The sequence below is a fragment of the Thalia democratica genome, chromosome 6, assembly GCF_965202585.1.
Source record: "Thalia democratica chromosome 6, ktThaDemo2.hap1.1, whole genome shotgun sequence".
Lineage (NCBI taxonomy): Eukaryota > Metazoa > Chordata > Thaliacea > Salpida > Salpidae > Thalia > Thalia democratica.
Window position 1 is genome coordinate 19831204 of NC_139170.1, and position 25801 is coordinate 19857004.

The window sequence follows — 25801 nt, forward strand, 5'->3', positions numbered from 1 at the left end:
TCTCAAGCGAGTATAAATTCAATAGTCTCGAGTAATAGGGGGGCTTTTAGTTTCTACTTCATGGCAGCAGTGTGAAGTCAGTGCAGCTTTTCGCTGCACTAAAGTTTTAATGGTTTCAATCTTGTTGTCGAATTGATTTCGATTTTAGAATACTTTTTTAGTTTGGTTTAAACATTTAGTTTTTAGTTTCTTTTATTCGAGTATTGTCGTCTTTTAAAAGAATTGATAATTTGGTTTATTAGTGTAATGTTGTGCAGTTTTTTATCATCTTTTCGTTTCGCAAATTCATTGTAAATATAATCATTATCACAGATTCGAACTCAGTTTAAATTAGTATAAGTAACTGATTTATTAAACATTTAGTAAATAGTAAGTAGTTCATATTAGTTTATTTAAGTCAACTATAATTTAAGCGTTATCTTGGGGCATCTACTATACAAGTTAAAGCGCACGTTGCGTTGTAAACCAGGCCACTAAAAGTGTATAAGTAGAAACCTTTTGTTGATAGCGACATAACAATATATTTAAAGGAATTTATTAAATGTTAATGTATTAGAAAATAGTATCGTGACGTAAATGGTAATTAATTTTTTGCGAATACTTAAAGACCATTTAGTCTTATGAATTAGTATTTCTTCAACTTTCATGTAAGTAGTTTATACTTTGATTTGTTATTTTGTTTTGTATTTTACTTTACTTTATTAAAAATTAGGTTTAATAATTACAAATATTATTAAGCTTTATAACAGTCGGATTTAACATTATATACTGTATCTATTATTAACCATTAATTTACAATAAACTGTAGTAGTTATTCTTATTTCTAATAAACACATACATACACCTACTTTGGCTTCTGTTTTTTCCTTGCAACATTTATTTTTTACAGAGCTCCTTTGAAGTGTGTTAACTTGTTAACTAACAGAAACATGTGTTAATGTAATAAAGAAAGAGTTCTGTGTAAATTTGTTATATATATTCTTGTGAACTTGTTTAGCTAGGATCTCTATTAGCAAACAATTAACTTTATATTTTGAATAGTTATATTTATTTATATAGTTCGCTTAATGAGTACTTATTTTAAAAAATATATATTTAAGTATATTACAAAATGCCTGTACTTGTACCTGTACTGCACATTTAAAAATAAAACTTTGTTTTCTTTAACAATCATACAAAATAGCAATTTAATTAACAAATTAATTTATTAATAGTAAAGATTAAATTGGTATATAAATTTACTTCTAATAAACTTGGATATTGGGTCTATCTAGTTAAGTGCTAATTATGAATCAAAATAAAAAAAAGTTATGATTTAATGGCAAAATATTAACTTCTAATTATTTGGTTGACGCTTTTTTTAATAAATACCGAGTTTTTGCTGATTTTTTATTGATATTTATTATAAATTTAATCTGTTTATCATAGAATGTTGACAAACATTACTTTAAACGTTATTAAAAATTTTTAAATACAAAAACTTTATTTATTTATTTTTATATTTTTGATTATAGTTATTTGAGCTGTAGTTTTGAAGTTTATGATGCGGTGATAATTTATGTTAGAGTTGATTTTAACTAATAATAATGATTAATGATCTATATTTTATTTACACTTAAAAGTACACATTGATTATGTTGATTATTTATTTTATTAAACTTTAATTACTTCTATGTTGTTGTATAATTTAAAGTTTGTTAATTTTTTATTTAAACTACTGAGGAAAAAAGCAATAAAATGTACTTTTTTTTCGATGTAAATTTCCTCGATCAGGTTGTTTAGTAACTATAAACTAACTTAAAACTTCAAACTTAACTTACTCATTAAGTTATAAATTGGCTATACATTACAAGACTTTAGTCGTTAAAAAATGATCAATGTAATTTACTATAAAAAACTAAACATAGCTTTTACTAATGGTAAATTAAATAAAAACATATTAGAATTAATTTAAAATAATTTTGTTTTAGTTTATTTTTTCAAAAAAAAAACTCCGCTGAAACGACAGTCTTAAAGTGTTAAAAAGACATGTCATCTTGAACAGTTTACGAAAGTTTGTACTTAAATATCAACTAGATTGTTAAAAAATGTCTTAAGTTTTAAAACTATAAAAATTCAACCTATAATTTTAAATAACAAGTTTCGTAAGCCAGAAAAATTGGTGATTTAAAAGTAAATACTTGTCTTTTTGTTCTTGAATTTTAGTGAACAAAGCTTCTCAAGTTATTAAGTATACAAAGACTATTTTTAGTATAAAGTTATAGCAAAATTTGACACTAAAGTACTGTTTTTGAAATTTTAAGTTTATTAATAAAGTTATCAAGTTCGTTATGTAGCTGCATGTAATTTAAACTAATGCTAAATAACCTACGAAAAATAGTTTCAATATAAAAACGGTAAAAGAAACAAATAAAATTAAAATTTAATTTCATTCAAGTTTTAAAAGTGACTAAACAACTAATAAGATCACAATAGAGTTATGTCTTTAAATGTATTAAACTGTAACTAATTATTTTTTGTTTTTTTTTTGCCAAAAAAAAGTAAGAGAAAAAAAATTATAATAATAATTGTTTATTATTTTTTAACTAATAGTAAATACTATCAATCTGTATGTCATTAATTACATACCAACACATAATAAAATTTAGCTGCAAGTTAAAAGAAATAATAGTTAAACTAAGAAATGTTAGAAAAAATATAAGAGAGGCATCACATAAAAACTTTAATTTAAAAGTTTTAAAAAAAGTAGTACAATAATTTTATTTACATATGATCGAAAAAGAGACGAAAATCCAAAAAAGTACACAAGTTCAAAGTAAGAATTAAAAAAACTTAGCTAAGTAATTAAAAACGTAAGGCATTATTATTTTAGGCATTAACGAACAGTAGTGAGAAAAAAAAAACTACAACGTTTGTAAATTTAAAAATTGGTTGTTACTTTGGAACTAACCTGGTAGACTAACCATTTAAGTAAGTTCCAATTTTTTTACTTTGCTTAAAAACAAGGCTTTAGTAATTATAAAGTTTATAAAGTTTTAAACTAATGTGAAAATCGAAGAAAATAAAATAATCGAAAACTAAGCTTTATTTTATTCTAAAATTTAATAAGTTTTACTACTATCTATTTCGATAAATATTTCTAATACTGCATTTTAAAGTTTATCATTTAAAAAGGATATATGAGATTTGAAAACTAAAGTTTTAAAAATAAAATGTAAAAAGGGATATTTACTAAACGTTAGAACTTTTATAGACTAAAAATATTGCTCACAGTACATCATATAAAATAAAAGTTTTGAAATGTAAAAAATAAAGTAAGATAACCAAGCTTCATAATAGTCAGTATAGAAGTTATTCGTAAAAGTATTAAGTTTTACTTATCACTAGAAACGTTTTATTTTTTTCCATATACAAAACTCTCTATTTAAAGTATAAAACTATCCTCAAAAAATGTCTTAAATATAATAACTTAATTTTTTGAAAAACTGTGACATGTTAAATGTTTTCCACTATTTAAAAATAAATAATATAAACACAATTAACTTATTTTTACAATACTTATCTAAAGGAATCATCCACCAAAAGTTGTTCTTTTCCTTCAAGTGAGGATACTCTGTATAAATCTTATAAGTAAAAAATGTATTGTAAAAACTTAATATAACACTTATTGTAAAAATAAGTATTTTTAAAACCTACTATACAAACTTTATAATAGTACATCTTAATACTTAACTCTCAACTTTTATCATTTTACCCTTGAGTTTTGGTATAGAACAAGTATCTACAATCATTAGTCCTGACACTCTTAAAACTTTTAGTGACAGACTATTGTATCTTTATACACCAAATCACAGACACGTTATTTATTAAAGGTTTTAATATCATAAAATTCAAGTTTTTGAGTTTATTAGTTGCAAATAATACTAAACGTACTTCCCCATATGTTGAAATATTGCTGGTCTTCTTTCTACAAGCCTGCTTCTTAATTTTTTATTGCAAACTTCACAATGTTCATCATAACTACATACCTCATTTGCAGCAAAACTCCACTTTAAAAAAAATAAATGTAAAAACTACTAATTTCCACACATTATAAGTTACGATTATATATAAACTAACTTGTAACCAATCTAATGGTTTTCTGTTCCAAAACGTATGAATAAAGCCACAAAAGTGCGGCAATGTTTTTCTTTTAAATAGTTTTCCTATAGATCCTAACTGACAGTATGAGAGGTAAAAGTAGTCTTTGTTTTCATTCTCATATGCAAACTGAAAGTTTAAATCATTAGTAGTTAAGTAAGTATTTTTTTCTAAAGAAATAAAAGTAATTTAAGTAAATGTAATTAATTTTCTAAGTAAAATATGTTTTTTGGTATTCAAAAATTCTAGCTTTATTAAAACAAAAAACATTTCATTCTATCATTTTTTTTTAACTTATACCCGTACAGTTTTTAATTCTAAGCATTTATTTTTTAAACAATTAAACAAGTTTTATTGAATAAATAAAACTTAAATAGTAAATTTTAATAATTATATACTAAATAAACTAAGTAGACTTACAATACAAAAACTAATCGAGCTTGTTAACCATCGTTAGTTTAAAAAAAACTTACTTCCATCATGTCGTCAACATAGCCTCTTTTAGTGATGACGTCATCCTCCATCATTAGGTAATAATCAGGTTGCAAATTGTATGCGTACATCATAAGATATATCTGGTCTAAATTTTCTTTACTCCGCCATTTAACTCTCGACGGTGGGTCACCAAAAACATCAGGAAAAAGTAGCGACTGGCTCCAGTTTGGATAAAACTCGGGTGGTGGTGCTATAATCTATGTAAATAAAAAACATTTTTTTTTGGCTAGCTGATTTTCGTTACATGTTTCTTTACAAATTTTTACAAATTTATCTTTAGAAATTTATTTCATTTAAATATATATTTTTAACGTTTCATTTTGATATCACGAAGTCTATTCGTGATACAAAGATTGTTTTTTCAATACTGGTTTAATTTCTTTTTTTGAAAATGAATACCAACTTAATGTTTACAAATATTTGTAGAAAATTCCATGATTATATATACTATAATGAAAATTTTTAGATTAAAAAAAATGTTTAAACGCTTTAGGGCAAATTTTATAAAAGAATTATTAAAATATATTCAATAGATAAAATCGAACTTTTTAGCTATTATAATTGATTATTTTATATTTATTTACTTTATATTTATTGATTTACCTTATACATAGTTGGAATAAGTTTTACTTCTTTATCAAAAAGTTTACATACGTAATTTTCATTTATTTTTTGGGTTATTATTGTAAATAAAACTTTTTGATAGTTTGAAAAGATGTGTTTAAAATTTATGTGACGCTTTTACATAAAGAAAAAATAGTAAAAAGGAAAACTGTTTATTGCTTTTAAATTAAACCAGATGTTTTTTAATTCAAATGATTTCTTTATGTTTGCAAATAATATGTACGATCAAACTTTGTTGAATATTTTAGAGAACTATGAGGAAGTTCATGCTTTAAAGCATTAGGTTTTATTTTCAAGTTAACACCAATTTTAAGTAGCAATACACTTTGGAGTTTTTGCACTGTAGAAAAAAATATATATATATTGTAATTTTGCTTACATAACTTTATAATTTAAAATATTGTAACTGTAGGGTTTATTAATATATTTTATTTGTTATTTCAATAGTTAACATACTTTTATGCTTGATATTGTATCATATGAAATAATTTATGTCAAAGACATATTTAAGCAAAGATCAACAACTCTTTGTTTATTAGATATATCTCTATAACAATTCGTGCAAGAAAAAGCTTACTCTTGTAAGCACTGTATAGTAGGACCGATACAATAACTAAATTATTTAAGTTAGATGCATAACATTGTATAAAAAATTAAAGTAAATTTATTTAATGTCAAACAAAAACTATTTATGTACCTAAAATTATATTATAATATGTATTAAGGATACTGGAAATTAATATTAATTGTATAAAAATAACCTATATAACTACTATCGTCTTAACTATTAAAAAAAAAATGTTTTCTATAAACTTTGTATCAAAATTAGAGTGATTTGTATTTTTTTTACAAGGATTACAGTTTTAAAGTTTAAGACACATTTATACACCTATGCATATTTAGTATAAACAAATTTAGAAACATATAAAAAAGTCTATAAGAAACATAATCATATACTATATATGCTTTCAATTGTTTCATTGCTATCACAGCTTCTTTAAGAAATAAGAAGTTTATTTTGAATTAATATTTACAGATATATATATATATGTATCTAATTTACAGATATATAAATAACTTAATTATATATATATGTATATATATATATACTATAGCAATGACGTATATAACACATAAATTAATAAACACAAGCTAGCTTTTTCTGAAAATTCGTAGTACAAGTATTTAAAAAACTTATTTTGTGTTTTGATTTGTTTTTTTTCATTTAATCCATTAAACAGTTGATACAACTTAATCGCATAAAAGCACTCTTAATTCAAAAAAAAAGCAATATGTAATGTATTTCTCTTAAAAACCTCATTAAAATGCTAAAATTATTTCTTCAATTAATTTTTACATATATAGCCATTTAGAAGCACCAGTTAGTTTATACAAATGTTTGGTAAACTTAAAAATTAATCATAAAAGTATATGAACTATACCTAACTGTTTAAATATAATTACAGGTTTTAGTTCAGTTTAACTAATGCATTTTTTTAAATTCAAAGAACAGAAATTGATTAATCTTCGGCTTATTCTTACAGCTGTAATGCATAATAGTTTTAGATAGAACTAAAAAAACAAGTGTATAACTTCTTTAACTTTTTATCTTAACTATTAGTGTCTTAAATAAAAACATATTTAATAAGTTTTAGTTTTGTGCTTACATAAAAACAACGGTTTTCCAAAAAATCAAGTGCATTAATTATTGATTACTATAAGCATTACTATTTAAAAACAACAGTTGTTTAAACTTACTTCTAGTAGATTGCTCTCTACTTGAGAAGTAAAGTCTTTGCTTAGTTGTTCAATTCTTTCTTTTACGTAAACCTCATCAGTTTCAGCAACAAAAACAATAAATTTGATATTGTAATCATTATTAGGGTTAAGGTTTGTAAAAAAAGAGTTCAATGTTTCTTCCAAATAAGAAGCGCCGACTCGCTGTAAGTTCATAGTTTTAAATTAACTTTTTTAAGACAGTAGTACTCGCCTATAAAAATTAATGAAGTGAAAGTTTAGAGGAGTAGTTTTCACGGTATGCACATGTGCACACTACTGTGCATTAAAACTATTTTACTGTGCACAGAAAGTTTAGTAAAATGATAAAAATTATTAATTTAGATGGCGTTTGTATAGTCGTTATCTATCAGAAAAAGTTAAGTATAACATAAATTAAAAATTCTAAATGCGTTTTTTATATATTACGACACTTTATACATAATATTTTTTTAGTCTAGTGTGCACAGAGTTTCATTAACAGTAATTTATTTTGAATAGCTTTGGAAAAAGTTGAAGACCACAAAAAATAAAAGGTACTCATTTAAGGAAATTTAAGGAAAGAAAAAATATTTGAAAACGCAATAATTTATTCTTAAAAACATCAAAAATACGATTAAAAATATTTTTGTAAAAAGCTTGATTTCATTTGTTTTCCACAAACTTTTTTTGAGTTAAAGTTACGTCGTGGCCATAAGTTTATGCTTGATATACCGGATCCAGCCAGCGGACAGTACGTTTTCTACCCATAATCTAGGTTGTGAATTTTTTTTACTGGCTGGCAAAGCAAACTAACATTTAAAAATTTAGTTTTAAGGAGAAAAAGTTGAAAAAAGTACTATATTATTGTAAAGCTTCTTAATTGTGTAGTTAAAAATATCCTTGCTATTGAAAATAAAAGGGTTGATCATATCAATGCGATCATCAGACCACAAATTTCGGTAGACTGAGACCGGTTTCGTCCTTATTAAGAATCATCAGTCAGTCACTAACTTTCGGTCTGATGATCGAATTGGCATGATCAACCCTTTTGTTAAACTTGAGCTTGTCTCACGGCATACGAAAGTTTAGGCTTCTGCTCTGCAGACTTTCGCCGGTGTTTTTATTGAATTTATTAAAGTTTTTGCTATTAAGCATAAATTCTAATCTTAATTTTGAGTACTTTATTTAATTTCATAGTTTATAATTTTCATTAAGAGTCATTTAAAAAACAAATGCTGTTTTACATAACATACTAAACAACTTTAAATCAAAGTTTCAAACCGGTAATTCAAATATTAACAGTTTGTTTTTTATTTAGTTGTTGTGTTTAAAAATTACTCCTAACTTTATCTTACCTTTACAGTTGGTATTCCAATTACAACATCAGCTCCTTTCTCAATACTGCCTTTTTTGAAAAGAGGTTGTGGGTTGTCTAGTCCCCCTGACAAAGGTCTTTCAGAGTGATAAGGCAACTGTACTATTCCTTTTTTAGCATTTTGTCTTTCAGGTTTTTGCTATAAGAATAGTTACAGTAAATACCACAAAATTTGTTTTAAATTTCAACATTTAAATAAAAACTTTTAAGTAATACTCTCTTTTTTTTTAAATACAAAATTAGTATATGTCTTATTATAATTGTTTGTTGCTAATTAACTTGATTCTTTTTTGAATGATTCATTTTAAATATATAGTTTGTATGTTAGTTTGAGTACTTTACCATATGTTTAAATGAGCATATACTTTTTTGTTCTAAAATATACAGAGTCCTTTTGTAAACTTAAACAATTTTATATTGTGTGTTGAGTAACTAGAAAAGGGCATTGCTAAACAAAAAGTATTTTTACATTGTAAAATTTAAAAGTAAATAATACAAACAGCTTTCATTTAAAAACATTTTTATGACTATTATAATATTTTATAAATGTTAGCATCAGTCTGTCAAGTTGCGAATAAAAACTATGTTACAATTAATATTGTAAATAAGACATTTTGTTTAAAATCGTTTTTTATACTTAGTTTTTCTCAATTACTACTAAAAGTAACATAGGTATGAAAGGTTTTAAAACAGAAAATAACTTAAAAATAAAAATTTAATATTTTTATTACAAAATACTACGACTACGATTTCAAAAATCTGTTTTCATATTGATATTAAAAATTTATCATCAGTTGATTTTTTTAAGTTAGTAAACACATGCAAATCAAAACAGTACAAGAACACATTTATAAACACATGCAAAAATTAAAAAAAAAAGAGACTATAATAGGAAACAGAGAATTTTTAAACTAACTGTATTATACTAAAAAGGCTTATAATATTCTAACAACACATATCTCCTCTAAAACAACAAATAGTATTCTAAATTTGCATGACATTATTTCTAAAAACAGTTATATTTATAATGTTCGATTTAACACTAAGTTGCTACACGTTACTTGACAAACTACACAATTTTTCATGTAACTACATAATCCTTTTTTTAAAAAACAGTAGATTTTTCCAATCATAAATATTGAAAACATAGAACGAATTGTTTTAATTATGGTAGTAAATACTATCAAAGACTGCACCTAAAACTATATACTTTTTATCTTTAAGTTAGTCTCCACCAAATCTAAAGCACAGTAAAGATTAAAACTCACTAATGCCGCAAAGTTTATCAACTGAACGGACTTTGGGATTTCGTTAAGGGCATAATAAGCCTCCTGTAAAAATTACAGTTGCTTTTCTAAATTTCATTCCATTGAGACACATAGGTGTTCTTGAATAAGGATTGTAATGATATACTAAGAAAAATCTATTAATATAATTCTTAAAAATAGATATTATTTAACACATATATACTTTAGGGCTTCCTAAAATTTATAAGCTCAAAGTTATAAACATAATTCTCATGAGCAACATCAGTAAGTGTTTTCATGAATTAGTGAAAGTCAAAACTAGTTAAACTTTGTTTAAAAATGTTTTTGTACTAGTTTTTAAGTTAAAACAGCTAAACTTTGTAAAGATAAAGATGACAAAAAATTACAAACTAAACATATAACGTATATAAAATATCAGTGTGTAATGTATATTATAAGATAAATTTGACTAATTTCGATGTTTGAATACAATTAGTTCTTAGTGATAAATAAAATGAAAATCAGACTTTTTAAAAAATTTGTACTTAATATGTTATCTAAGGGTTAATTTTCAAAGAAAAAGCTGCTCTCTGTGTTTTGCAAGCCACAACTATTAAAAATAGTTTTAGTATTTTGTAAGATATTTATTAATTTAAACAAAAAATTTGCTTAAATAAGAGATAAAAAGCACCAATAATTAACGAATATTAATTAAGATGTTAGTTATAGGTTTTTACCACGGAAACTTTTTTAAGTTTTTAACATAAGCCATAAAAATTCTAGTATTTAAAATACACTTACTTAATAAAAGAGTACAAGGAAGTCAAAAGAGATAATTAGAAGCTAGAGAAAGTATAAAAAACTGGCATAATTAAAATAAAACTTTGTATAGTAGAACTTTTGAAACAACTTTAAAGCATTAACTTTCGTATCTGTTTGTTCTAAGCAACACACTTTTTGCTTTTAGACTTCAATTGGGTGTTGATAGAAATATTAGTTTTATCAACAAGTTCTAATATTTTACTTTTCGAATGCTATAAAGTTAATTTATAAACAAAAAAAATAAATTTATTAAGCTTGTTACACAATACTATAGGTGTTTGTTCGTAAACTATGGACTCTTAGTTACTTTTTAGTATTTTGTGAAATTTGTTACATATAATAGTAAATGTAAGTTTAAAAAAAGCTAATTATAGATTTTTGATATCTAAAAAACCAAAAATATATATGTATTTCTTTATTACGTAATAAATGGATTTTCTTAATTGTGAAATTTACAGTTTTTAAACTATTTCAAATTCAAATAAAGTTTTTTAAATTTTACATTGCATATATACGAAGGTTTAACTAAAACAAAGGCAAGTCACCTTTATTACAAAAGATCTTTCGTAGGCCGAATTAAAAAAAGCTTTATTTGGCTAAGTAATTTTGAAAAGTTGTACAATAGTCTTTCTTGTTTTAAGTTGAAAAGTTAAGTAGGTATTAAATAGCTATTTCATTTTTTTGATTAACACTATTATGTACAAAAAAGGAGTATATTTTGAAACATTGGTTATTTATTTCATTATATTTGCACAATGTGTTTTTAAGCTAAAAATACGTTGCGGGCCAGATGTTTCTATTGGAGGCCTGGATCTGGCAAGTGGGCCGGACGTTGACACACCTAAACTAAAACTATGTTATATAAGATTTTTTACGTTTAGTTAAAAAAAATACATATATAAACATACATGTTTTTAATGTGCAGATTATTATGAAACTCAACATTTTAAAACATTGAATAATTTATTTTATTATAAATTTTTAATTTTTTAGTTCAGAAATATATTTTAGTAACTTTGATACAAATAAAAACATCAGGTTTACAGTTTTAGTACTAACCTTAATTATAGTTTCTCCATCATAGTTGTTTTTAATTTCTACCTTATTTTGAGTATTGATATTGTATACGGAGACTATTGTAATAATGACTAATAAAGTCAAAGTTGCCACCTTAAAAAAAAAACTAGTTCTCATTTAAAATTTTCTTCTAATAACCTAAAAGAAAACATTAATTATTATACAAGCTTATTATAGTTGAAGCTAGAATATAAAATGCACTTTTATTGTTTTAAGTTGCTTGTTTTACAAAAACATTACAATTAAAGCATAAAACTTCACGTAAAAAACGTTTTACAACTGTTTTTAGAACAGTTTACAAAATATTGACATGTTGAATATATACTTCGTTATGAATACACTATTATTTTTCGGTAAAAGTTTTGAAAATTTTTACAATATTTAGCTCATGTAGGCAGAAGAAAAGTAAAAAAAAATTTTAACACAAAGGTTCTTACAATTTTGTTTTTGATTTACATTTACAGTTTAAAGAATCTGAATAGTTTTAAGATGAACACTTAATTAATATTTGAAAATAAAAAAAAGTTTTTTTTCATCTCTAAAAATCATAAAAAAATGTAAAAATAATTTTTTATAAAAAAAAAATTTTAGTGACTTAGCTTTTTTAGTTTAGTTTTATAAAAAATGAAAAAAAAAAAAAAAACAAGTGAAAACATGGCACAAAATAACTGAAATTAGTTTAAGCTCATAAGTATATAAAACTACAAGAATAAAAACTATAAGAGTATACGGCTGTAAGAACGTAAAAAGATAATAACATAAAACTTTAATCATTGTAGATTTTTAATGAACTAAATTAAAGAAGAGTAAGCTTATCAAAAAATAATTAAACATTTTCAAAATATTAGTGAAAAGAAATGCAACTTTTTTTTTCTGTTTTAGTTACATTAATCAATAACTAGATAATAAAGTTTGTTCTGACTATAAAACATAAGCAAAAGTATTTTAATACGTTTAAACAGAATAATATAGAGTTATTCGAGTTTTCTACAGTCTACAACTTTGATTTATACATCTTTTTATAAAAATAAACTATTTAAAAAAGAGATTTTTGATGCACCTAAAGTAAAAAAAAAAACTAAACAAGGCTAAGCAAACAACAGGCTCTATATAAGAATGTTTGTTTATGATTTTAACAAATAGTATTAAGCTAAACATAATTTGTTTTAAAGCATAGTTAAGCCACTTATAATAACTTAATACTTATAATAATTACTTATAATGAAATAATAACTTCATACTTATAATTACTTATAATGAAATAATAACTTAAAACAATAAATCTCAGTAGCTAAAAAGTGCAATGTATTACTTTTGCATGCACCATGTTTTAAGTATCTCATTATTAAGCAAACTGCTTTTCATTTGGTAATAAAACTTTTTTTTCAAACTTACATTTAGTATGCACTATCGAGAATGTAATTTAAACAAATTATTTGAATAAACGTTTTGAGCATTAAGTAGCTTATAATTTTCACTTATTTTATTATGACTGACATTACAGCTTTACGGAAGTAAAATATTAAAAAAGCCTATTGAACATAATATAGCGATTAGAAAGATAACATATACACTTTTTTAAAGCACGTAAAAATAAAACTATTTAAAAACACCAATAGAATATTCAATAAAGTGCATTTAGAATTATCATTGTATTAAATACAAATCCAATAAAATTTTTCTTTTTGAAACAAAATTAACAAAAAAAATACAAAGTATCTTTGTTGTTTTTATATGTAGAAACATCAAAGTTTTATTAAAAATAAAAGCACAAGCTACTGAAGTTCTTTGCTAATATTCAAAATGAAAATTACCTGTGTACTTTAACAAATTCAAAATAATTTAAAATAATAACTTTGATTTTTCACTTTAAAGTAGTTTTAATTTTTTTATTAATACAAATATTGTTTAGTTTATCATTCATTATAAACAACATTTAAGTTATTTTCAAAAAAAAGTATACATAAAAAGTTTTAGTACAAACGTTAGTGACTCAAATTAATATTTTGCATATACTCATAGACTTTAACTATTTATTGGAATGTTTTAATGGTACTTGTAAGATATTGTTTGATGTACTCAACTCAAAAACTTTTAATATTTGTGTTTTTTAACACTTGAACCGTGCTTAGTCAATAAAACAATGTATTAAAAAAATTACTAACTTTTAGAATACAACTTAGCTTAAAATTTGTTTGTAAATTTGTTATGTTTTTAAATTATACTCTATATAACTATTTTAAAAATAAAATACACAAGTATAAATAAATGCTAATTGTAAGATGCTAGTAATGTTGAAACTATAAAAGTAAAAAAAAAATACTGCTAACTGCTGATTAATAAAACTCTGCATTTCTTGTCTCATACCGAGAGTGTAAACAGATAAAGAAATACTTTTTGGCATTGCTTTACCGCTCGTAAGAGAGAAAAGACGATGTTGAAGAAAAACTATTTAGAATAAAACTCGGCACTAAACGAAAAAACCAAACTTTCAATCAACCGTAAAAAATAGATTTACATCATCTAAATAAATTAACTAAAACATTGGTGTTTTCAACAAAAAAAAATTTGTTTAAGTTTGTTATTAGAAAAGTTCTAATATTTTGAAACAAAACACTTAAATATCAAAATCAAAATTTCTCATACTGACTTTAAGTAGAGATGTGCAAACTAAACATTTTATTTATAACCAGGTTTCGGTGACCAAAAAATTGTGACCTCTTCAAGTAAAATAAGATAGTAAACTGCACATAACAATGTTGCTTATCTATAATGAAATTTAAAAAAATATTTATGCATGAAAATCTAAACAAAACACTAAAATGTTACATATTCAAAAATTCAAGCTTATCAGTATATAATTAGGTAAGATTAGTACTTATTTTAAAACGAGTTCAATTTAATTAACATAGTGAGTCAAAACTACTTGTCATACTGAGTCATACTGACTTTATAAAAAAAAAGTAATATTAGTTTAATTAATTTTAACTATTGATTATATTTTTTGTTCGATTAATTACTACTTCAAGAAAACCTAGTTACAAGCATAGACTAGTAAAATCATTTTTATTTTTTTGAAAGGATGTAATACCTTAGTTAAGTAATTTTACAGTTTTTTATCAATTTTTATAAACAAGTAAGTTCATAATTAACCTTAATACTAACTGCCAATCTTTTTAGATGAAATTTATATTATACTAAAACCAGTTTATTGTTACTATTATTATTGTTTAGTGAACGATAAAAAAACGCTAAAAAGTTTCGTCTAAGGACTTGGTGTACGAAAAAAACCTTTCGGTTATCGAGTCGTACATCACATGCTTTTACAATTTCTTACGAGCTATTACATATAATTTTTTAAAATCTAAATATTTAAATCTTTAGTAATAAAACAATAACTTAAACATCAAAAAAAAAACGTAAATTAACTGAATTTAGTTTTTAAAAATGTACTTTAAATCTTTTCTAATAACATAACAACTATAAAACGAATATATAATTTTTAATTAAATTGTAAATGGAGATAAACAATACTAATAGAAGACATATGAATACTTCAATGGTAGGTTACAACTTCTTTAAAGAAGGTTAAAATGTAATACGTTCAAATATTTTTACTTTAAATTTTATCAGTATTTTGTGCTTAAAGTGTATTTTTTTATTACTTAATAATTTTACTTGAAAAGAAAAATAATTTGACATTTGAATAGACAAAGAAACTACTGAACTAAACTGTTTAAATGAATAAAATTCTACTATAACTGAACTTAACTTTTATAAATGTAAGTATAAAGATAAGTATTGTTACATTTATGCACTTAATGAGAAAAAGAACACAATAATAGTGAATAATAATAATAACAACAACAAATTTCCTTTTACTTTAAAATATACTTTTTTATATTTTTAATACTTGTCTAAATCTAAAATTTTAATGATAAAAAGCAAACAATATTTGCAAACATAAAAAAGAAGATTTCTTTTTGATTTCCTTAGAAAAAGAATTTTAAACATAAGTTTGTTTGAAACAGTTATCTCAGCTTACTACTTTATTTTTTGTTAAAGTAAATACATCTATAACTATTTTTTACATTGGCATGCTTAAGAAACAAAAAATAAACAAACAAAAAAGAAAAAAAAAAACTTTGTAAGTATTCTGAACTTGATTAAAAATATTAATCTTAAAAATAATCTAAAGAATAACCATGTCTGCTCGAAGGGCTTGGTAGCGTCGGCGGAACAGCCTAGGAGTCACTTGCGACCCTAATAGTTGCAAGGCTCTAGCTAGTTTTCTTTTCTAAATTGCGCGTCATCTTATGCATCTCTCACTCATTGTAATATAAAATTATACTTAAGAATATATAAAAAATATAAGAATGACAACATGAATATCAATATGAGGATTTAACTTTCAATATGATGATGAATATGAATATGAAAATGAGTATCAATAACAATAAGAATATCAATAACAACTACTACACCAACTATTTTAAATAGTTGTTAATGATAATAAATAAATACTGAAAACTTAAATCTTAAATATCACTAAAATACTACCAAAAATCACTAATAAATTACATACAACTATAAAATTACTAAATTTTTTTCAAAAAAATTAACTACGAGGTTGCAAATAATAAAATGTAAGGAGATAATACGTGGTATTATTACCAGGTATTATGACCATTTTGTCCTTTTAGGAAAAATATCCTAACGTTACAACCAAATAGAAAATGCTGCAATCTAGACTAGACTAAACTACTGTCATTGTAACCAAACAAATCAACTTTTAAACAAAAAAAAAGTTTGGTATTAAACGACAAATACTATTAACCATTTAAACAATAAATAATAAATAAACGAGTAGCAATGATTACTAATGAACATGATAATAATTATTAAATAGATAACTTTCAAGTTAATCCTAGAACTTTCCAAAATAACTTATATTTTTTAAACATAATGGTAGCTTAGTCCATAACTTACTACTTTGGTAGGATAAAGATTTATGACCTATTTTGCTGTTTAATATAGGTAGGAAAAAAATTGTTTTTGAAGACCTCATATGATAATTATGGATATTTTTTACACTTTTATAGTAATTATTGAAGTTAGCTGGTAACAAGTTATTGTTAACCATAAACAGATCTAATTCATATAGATACAGACTTTCAACATCTAATATTTTTTTCTGAGTTTTTAATTTTCTTACACTATCATCATATTTCTTATAGCGTATGCATCTAAGTGCTCTGTTTATAAGAACATTGATATCATTTATACATTTTTTATTTGCTCCACCCTAGCACAACAAGCCATATCTAACATTGCTCATAAGCAAAAAGTTAATGATCAAATATAATGCTTTTAATTTAAAAAGTGTCTCGTTTTTTATAATACATATTGTATTACTAATATATTACATATTAAATTGAAATGTGTTTAAAAGAAAACTTTATTTCAAATAAATTTGTTACGATAATAAGAAATGTATACTAATTCTATAATTATTATTTTTTACTGTATTATAAATACTTAGTATAAGTAAATAAACTAAGAAGTTTTTATCTACGTAGGAGCTTTTATTTTAGAGGTTTGTTAAAGTCAAGAAGTTATTAAACTTGTGCTATATAACTTTTAAAGCAACAAAAAAAGTATAAAGAACTAAGAATTTATATATTCAGTTTGTGCAGTTATATTTTACGAATAACTCGCTTTTCTTTAAAGTGTTTTTCAAGATAATCTTTGTATGAATAATTCATCTCGAAAATATTGATTTAAAGAATTTAAAACGTTTGTTCTTTAAATTAGTTTTTATTTAAAACAAAATATACATATGCAATGCTTAGATTTAACTTGTAAACGTTTGTAATTTACACTATATTTTGATTTAAAACCATAATAGCTGGAAATACCATACTTGCATGACATTTGTATATTTTTGTGACTTAATGATTAAATTAATAATTCATAAGATTAGTCTAGAAATATATCTGTAACTTTAACTGAAATAAGTTTAAACACTATAAAACTAAGTTTTAAGTTTAACATCTTCAAGAAAACGCATAAATCTTGAAATGGAACTTTACATTAAAAACAAAAAATTATTTAATTTTAATTAATATTGTCCTTTAAAAAATACATATTTAATGTTGTTTTTTTGTTGATCTAGGTTAGGGGTTGACAGTCTTTAATATGCCACAGTAAAATTTGCTGAAAATAGTTTTTTGGGCCACATTCAAATGAAAAAATTCTTCAGGGCAATAATTTTTTAGTGTTTCACATTTGCTAAATAAATAAAAGATATGAAAACAAATGTGTAATCAAACTTGGCAGCAGTTTATTAAGAATAAATAAAAGAAATAAAATATTTTGATTCTACTGCATCAATTATTTCAAAGATAAAGAGAACGTCCAATGCCAAAAATTTTTGCTTATTAGGTGACATCTGGCACGCGGGTCGCAGTTTGCAAACTCCTGATATCTAAGTTGACTTTAGTTTAAAATAATAAACAAAAAAGACAACAAACTGATTATTCCACACTAATACAACAAGTTATGTTGTATTATCGTATATAGAAAAGCTTTTTTTAAACTTAAGTTTTATGTTTAATAATATATAAAAAAGGACTAACAGAAACAACTTTGATTTCTTAAAACTAATTTATAAAATTTGGTATGAGTTTCAGTGATTTCCAGTGTTTTAAATATAGTAAAAAAATTTTGCTTGTAAAAATAAGCTTATTTTTAAAGCGCAGTTTTTATACAAACGTAAAAAACGCAGTTTAATTTTTTCAACAACCTTTTGACATTAAATATGTTTTTACTGGTATAAAAACACTTGTATTATAAGCAGAAGTTTTTAACGCACATAAAAAAATACACAAAACTACTTTGAAAACTCAGAAAACCAAGTGAGAGCCTTATGTTAGGATAATTCTATTGACTGATATAATATAGCTTATTATCTTTTTAGTAAACTATTAACTATGTATTTCAGTTATATTAAGATAAGAGCACAGTTTTAACAAAATAATTTGTTTCTGATGAATTCTAATAGTTTTTATTGCTTATTTGTGACTGCCTGAGTAAAACCTAACATTAACAACTTTAAACTGTTTTCAAATCTAAAACATTCAAAACAAAATGTACATTTTTGACTTGTGAGTTTTGAAAACACAAAAAGATGTTATTATATTTAAAAACAAAAAAAAAGTTATAGAATTGTTATAACTTTGTATTGAAATGTAAACATTTTATTTTCAATTAGATAATGTGTTAGAATAATCATTTTTTTCAAAACTATGTATGTAAAATTCTAAAATATAAACAATATTAACAGAAGGCGTCGATTAAAAAAGTACAAGAAATTATTGAAGTAGCTCAAACATATTTATCAATATATTTAGACATCAAAAAAGTTTTAATTTTTTATACTCTACTTTTGATTTGTAAAACTGAAAAAAAAAACTAAAAAAAGGAAGTATTTTTTAAGCTTGAACTTTAGTTAGGTACTTATTTTGCGTTTATGGATAAAGGCCTAGAACTTGATAAAAATTAAAAAACAGTGTAATAAAAACTGGTACTTATTCTTTGAAGTTTTCTTAAACTGGCTTTTGTAAGTATAAATAGTTTTTGTTCTAAGAAAGGAGTATTTTTTTAGCACCTTTATAAGACGAACATTATTTTTTTCTAATCAATCAGTTGATAAAACATTATCTAGAGTGCTGAGTTTTGAAACTTTTATTAATTTGAAGTGATAAAATTTAGTTGAAATTTTGAGAAGAAACAAATTGTTAGTTATCGTGTTTGTACTTTGTACTGTTCTGTGAATTAGCCTTCATTTATTAGTAATGAAGTGTTCATCCTCATATTTTTCCTTAAGTACAGCCCCTAACATCTACTTGTATTCTAATTGCCGTTACTTTAAAACAAAACGTAAAGCTTTTCAGTATTAGCATCCTCAAATGTAGTTTTTATTTTATATATTATTTTTAACATTCATACTTTTGTTTGGAAAAAACTTGTGTCTTTAGAAATTTTTTTTAATGACTTCATTAAATAAAAAGTTATAAAAATGTATTTAATTTTTCAGTAACTGTAAACGAATTTATCTATAAAATTTAAGAGCATCTAATATTCGTGATTGGTATTAATATTTATCATTAGTTGAAATTGTATACATTAAAAAAAAGATATTTGTGTCATAATCAGTCTAACATTATAACTAATTGTCTGAGGACAACATTTAAACTATATATAGAATAACTGAGATCTTTTGGCCATTATAAAATAAGTATTGTTTATTGAAGGATAGAAAAGAAGCGTTCAAAAAGTTTGGTCTAAGGACCTGGTGTACGAAAAATCCTTTCGGTTATCGAGTTGTACACCATACAATAAGCACTAGCAATGCAATATACCTTTTTTATTCATAATACAAAAGTAGCAGTTTTTTTTAATGTTAAACTAGAAAAAAAAGTGTTACAAGTTTTTTAGCTATTGAAAAAAAATATAAATTAAAAAACATGAGACTGTTGCAGCAATGAAAATAATCAAAATAACATTATTAATAAGGTAAAAATAATTACCATATCGTTTTCAGTCAAAAACTGCCATGCATGTTGTACCCAGAAGATTTACCAGTATAAAAAACAAAATTAAACATAAAACAAAAGTAACAAAAAGTAAATACAGTAAAAGAGAAACAAATTGGTAAAAATAAATAGACAGATTAGTTGAATCTGATTCCTGTCTTTTAAAATATTGCTTCTTTCTTTAATGCAGTATTTTATTAGAGATCATCAATTTTTGTATTCATTTATTAGTTTTCACTACTAAATCCACATTTAAGTTCATTACATCGCGCTTGCAAACGTCTATTTATAGTACGGACGTTACTTCTTCAGTTTTTTGAGTGACTCTGATTTAACGTTTTTGTTTGTCAGGTAACTTATTTTTAGCTTAGTTTTGCTATCAAAGCTATTTTAGATCGAGAAAAGTGAAATGTGGCAGAACAACATCTTCTTAGCTAAAGGCTGAGTCGATTAAAGCAAGCGATGGTTGACGAGTGAAATACGAGTCCTTTTCTTACCGATAAAAGCGACCCCTATATAAGGTTCTGGTAAAAAGTTTTAGACTTAAAACCGGTAACTGTTGTCCTTCATGTTGTATATACGCGAAAATCCCGCTAACATGATGAGGGATCTCTTATGCACAAAACCAGGGTATAAAACAGTTATAAGTGAAGTTGTTTTAAATTTAAGAATTGTCTAAAGAAGGCAGTAATAACGGTACAATCGAGACTTGTCATCGTCCAAGAGCTAACGGAATGACACGAAGTAGAGTAAAAAGTCACCTTCGCGGCACTAACTACGGTTAAGTTTGCAAATTTGAAAATTATTGATTCACTTTTCATAACTCTTTTCAAAATTCTAAGGAGCTCGCTCAGCACTACATTTTTTTACATATTCTTTTACAATTTTCTCAGCCTTTAATCTAAAGTTATTAACAAAGTAATGAGGACCAGATCTAAAAATTTTTAAATAACCGGAAAATAAAAACAGTTAACGATGTTTTGACAAATAGTTATTATTGTTTATTGAACGAGAAAAAATAAACTGATCAAAAAGATTGGTCTATATGTTTAAAGCATTGATGTTTTAATAACTACTGCTAAGATTAGTTAATTAACATAGTAATACAAGCAATTTTTTACGTTTCCTTTTTGACTTTTTAAAAATAAAAGCTAAAAGTTTTATTTAGTGTTTTACAAAACTTCTTAGCAGGATATCAATCAACAAAGTTCTTAAATGAAGTTAAAAGTTTAAAAAAAGATCTTCATACTTTTATAATAACGTTTTTGCATTGGTTACAAATACTTTTTAAACAAAAAGTATTCTAGTATTATAAACAGCTGTACATTTGTTTGATTATAGTAATCTTTTTCCCATATTCTTTGAGTGAAAATTCATAGCCTAGTGCAGTGTTCGGCACGCTACTTCGAATCCGTGAACCCTAAATCACAAAATTAAAAATCTGTGCACCCCAATTTGCATTCTTTAGCGCCGCTAGTGTTTAAGAATATGTAAACACTTTAAATCGTTTTTTTTTACTAATAATTCGGTAACACCTAGTTAATTTTTACACGCTAAATTTAAATTTACCAGTTTACCCTACCCAAGTTAATAAATTTTTATTATCGATGGTCTAATTTTATAACAATATTATACTTGTATCACCCAGGTCTAAAATACTAACTAGATTAATTTAATACATTGCCACTACCCCAATTAACAATCAGTAGTATTGGTACTTTTTATTGAGTGGTAAACTTAAATGAATTTATTGAATGGATTTTCTCACTTCGATTTTTCTTTGGGCGGCTAAGGGTGGAAGAATTTTTACATAATGTAGCAGAATAGAACTAGGAGAGTACAAAAATGGTCGTTTTATTAACAAAAAAATGGTTAATTAGATATCAAGGTTGAGTATGTCTTAAATGTAGAAAGATTTAAAAAAAAACTTAAACTGCAAGAAAAAAAAAATTCATGTACCCAAAAATAAGTTTCATGCACCCCAAAAGTCTCGTGCACGCTAAAAGAAATTTCATGTAAACTAGTGTGCACCAGTGTACACAGTGCCGACCACTGGCCTAGTGTCCAAAAAAATAAGTTAAAACTTATTTAAGTATAATTACCGACACTTTTCATTTATTCAAAATTTTGTATAGAAAAAAAGTTACTTAAAATCTAATAGATTTTTGAACATTAATTTTATATATGTTTTGATTTTTTGAAAACAATGTGTAAAGATCTCTACTTCTAGAAAAGAATTAATATAGTTTAGTTTTTCAAGACTTTAATTAGTAAATAAAGTTTCGGTCAAAGACCTCGTCAGTTACATTTATTGAAAAACTTTAATAACTGCATAAAGCTAATATTACTAAGGAAAATTACAAAATCAAACTCTATTTCTGAAAACCTTATACATTTAAATACAAAGCTACTGCATTTTAAAAAGTTTAAGTTTCCAAAAAAGTGCTTTGAAGTTTACAAAAGAAACTGTACAGAAAAAAACAATGTTTCAGTCAATTTTTTGTAGGTTTTTGATAAATACTGAGCCAACAAAAAAATCATTGTAATTTATGCCAGTAATGAAAACCAAGTTCAGATGATTTAAAGTATTTTTCACTGATGTTTTTACTAAATGAAAAAAAAAACTAAAAATAACAAGATGAAAATTTAATAACCACCGTTACACCTTGAGGTTTTGCTTGTTTTTTTATATGTCATTAACTTTTGCATAGATACGTAATTAAAATGACTTATAAGTTTTTACAATAGTGATAGTATTTATAGAAAAAAAAATCTTTTGTTTGAATATTCTAGCTTAGATTGTTGAAATAAATTTTTTCTTATGTTACATTAAAAACTAAAACAACGGTTATACAAGACATAGAAATATTTTTTTTAAGAATTACAGGGAAATTAAGTTTAAGTATTGTAAAGAATTCCTCTTTAGATATTTGTATATGATCAGGGTTGCAAAAAGTTGTTTGTAAATTTCTTCCAGGTTAAAAAAACAAAGTTTTTGGTCTATTTTTTGTGTAAACTAAAATGAAGGTAAAAAAATTGTTTTAATTGCTATAACCACATATGAAAAACAACTGTAAAGCTACTTTAAATAAAAAAAAAATAATGGTACAAATTTTTTTGTCTTTATGAAAGATTTTTCGTTTCTTATCAAAATTTTGTCACTTTCATGTAAAAATAGTTGAAAGTTCCAGGGTTTTTAGGTTTAAACTGACAAGTTTCAGGTTTCTTGGCAACTTTGATTTACACATTTATTTAGTGACCATTCTGATTAAATAAGAAAAGCATTATATTAAACATCTTGTATACTATTTTTTATATAATAATAAATTATGTACTGTGAGCTTGTCGTTGGCAAACTTAAATTTATTCGCCAAAGATCACGTTAATAGACTTCTGCAAACACGACCTGAATTTTTTGTTATTGAAAAGCTAACTGATTTTCACAGCAACTGATGCTATCTCATTAGCACTCTGACTGATGAAAGGAAGACATTTTTAGGAGACCCAACAGAACGACGAGGAAGTCAAATTTAATTTATTTTGAATTGTTTTATTTACTTTTTTTTTATTACATTCTATCTTTCTAACTTTATTTAATCTTTAATTGAAAGTTTTAACATACTATTTATTTGTTTGCTTTGTGCCTTGTTTTGTTACTTGATAAAATCCAGTGAAATGAAAGTATAACCGTTTCAGCTGCATTATTGTATGATTATTATGAACAAAAAACTGTTTTACATGTGTTTTTAATAAACAAAGCTAAAACTATTAGTAATCTATTAATATAGTTCATAACCTAACATAGATCATTAAGTTAGATAAATAAACTTAACAGTTCTAGTTCACTTGTTCTAGTTTAAAAAATTTACGATTATATTTTTGCTGAAAGTGATAGATAAACTATTTTGATGACATTTATACTTTAATTATCAAAAATAATCAGTAAAACAGTAGTTTTCAAATCTCATTTTAATTCTTTTGTAATAGAGATTTCAAGAGATCATAAAAATGATGTTTAATACTTCAAAAAGTCTTTAACACTTTTGTAAGTAAAAATGTAGGAAAAAAAAAGTGTAAAAATATATATATATATCGCAACAGTTTATACTCGGTGATATTTAAAGTACTTAAAAAGATTTAACAATGAAAAAAAATTCAAAAATTTAACTTTTCTTACTTTTAATGAAACGATTATTTAAGTTTTTGGAACGCATTACTGTTCAAATAAACTTCACTAATTGATGTTGCTATTCTAAAGCTCGAGCTCTTCAAACAGCATAAATTTAATGCTTTTTTTTTAGTTTTAAATTGTTTATTTATATTAGTAATCTTAAGAAGTTTTAACAATTAAATCGAGTTTTGAAGCACTTTTTTTTAATCTTAGAAATTTTTAAAAGTACATTAATAGAATGTCTCCAGTATATGCACACAAATTTTAAGTGATCTAAGTTAAGTAATACATAATTATACTTAAAAGACTTGATTTAAAAAGCGATGAACTAGCTAGTTTAGATTTTAAAAGTACAAAGCTTTTTTATTTAATTATATTTAACAATTCGAACAAATAGTTTTAGTAAACATTATTAAAGAATTTAATTTAAGCAGAGTATGATTTAAAAATCGTATGTTAATATATTAATTGAACTTTAGTTAAGTATTTTTTTTAAACGAGCAATTTAGTACGACAAAATTTTAACTTTATAATAAAAAAATAAATAAAAACATAATTATATTATTTCACCAGCAATAATTTTTCTAGTTTACTTAAAATAAAATTATACAGCGGAACTTTTTTTTAATCTATGTCAAAAATTTTGAATTCTTTTTCACGAAGTATACTTTGCTGTGATCTGGTTTCTAAAACTTGAAAAGTCAGCAAACCAAACTGTCAACATTTTCTCACTATGCCAAAATATATATGGAGCGAGATAGAAAGGAGGTTGTGCGGCAATTAAAGTAAGAAATGTGACTTTCACTTGGGAATGACATGCAGGATTATCAAGTTGCTTTTCCTTTTCAACGCTTCTGCCGCCTCCTCGTGGGTGTAACCATACAACTCCTCGCCTGTCAACACGATAAGATTGTTTAAGTTTTTTATTACATAGCAACAGTAGTGAAAGAAATCTACTTACTAATATATTTGTTTAGTTTACCTAAACATAAATCAAATATTAAGTTAACTTGTTTACATACCGAGCAATTAAAAGAAATTCTTCAATAAACTCTATTCTTATCGAAATTATTAAAAATGATGCATAGAAAAAAAAAACTTTACATACTTACACAAAACTGTGTTCTTAAAAATTCATCACAAAAATACTTTTTTTTTATATAAACGAATCTCACCGTTTACAGAGAGTATTTGATCGCCAGCCTTCAGTCTACCTTCGTCCGCAGCTGCTCCCTTGCTAGCTACTGATTTGATGAATATGGGCATATTTCCCTGGGCAGACCCATATCCTCCTGATATGGTGATTCCTAAACCTTCGCCGTTTCTACGAAGTTCGACGTCAATGGGAGGTTTATCGGACCTGTTACAAGGTTTTCCTTTTCTAAACAAATTACTTCTATAAATTGAAAACTGTCAAGTTAGTGCTCTATATAAATAAATAAATAATTATGCTTCTATTCATCTTCTTTAATTCTAAACTCACGTTTTTGTCAAA

General features: G+C 24.3%; 2 protein-coding genes across 7 annotated transcripts in view; both read right to left on the minus strand.

The window, feature by feature from the left end:
- Positions 1-2656: 2656 nt before the first annotated feature.
- LOC145838198 (alpha-1,3-mannosyl-glycoprotein 4-beta-N-acetylglucosaminyltransferase A-like) lies at positions 2657-11671 on the minus strand. Of its 2 annotated transcripts, XM_082945757.1 has the most exons (8): positions 11521-11671; positions 9661-9723; positions 8373-8531; positions 7018-7200; positions 4614-4832; positions 4120-4269; positions 3934-4049; positions 2657-3613 (listed from the first exon to the last, which is right to left on the minus strand). In XM_082945757.1, exons 1-8 carry the CDS (start codon positions 11653-11655, stop codon positions 3559-3561), a joined length of 1080 nt encoding a protein of 359 aa, XP_082801883.1. In that variant the 5' UTR covers positions 11656-11671; the 3' UTR covers positions 2657-3558. The 2 variants fall into 2 exon arrangements, with proteins under 2 accessions (XP_082801883.1, XP_082801884.1); XM_082945758.1 differs by lacking the exon at positions 9661-9723.
- Positions 11672-24205: 12534 nt separating this feature from the next.
- The window catches only part of LOC145838494 (multiple PDZ domain protein-like), a 37894-nt gene continuing 36298 nt past the window's right edge, over positions 24206-25801 (minus strand). For all 5 annotated transcript variants that reach the window (XM_082946101.1, XM_082946097.1, XM_082946098.1 and 2 more), the window contains 2 exons: positions 25482-25666; positions 24206-25199 (listed from right to left, as the gene is read on the minus strand). In XM_082946101.1, the coding sequence (XP_082802227.1) occupies positions 25108-25199; positions 25482-25666 (277 nt within the window). In that variant the 3' untranslated portion in view covers positions 24206-25107. The remainder of the gene's footprint in view (positions 25200-25481; positions 25667-25801) is intronic.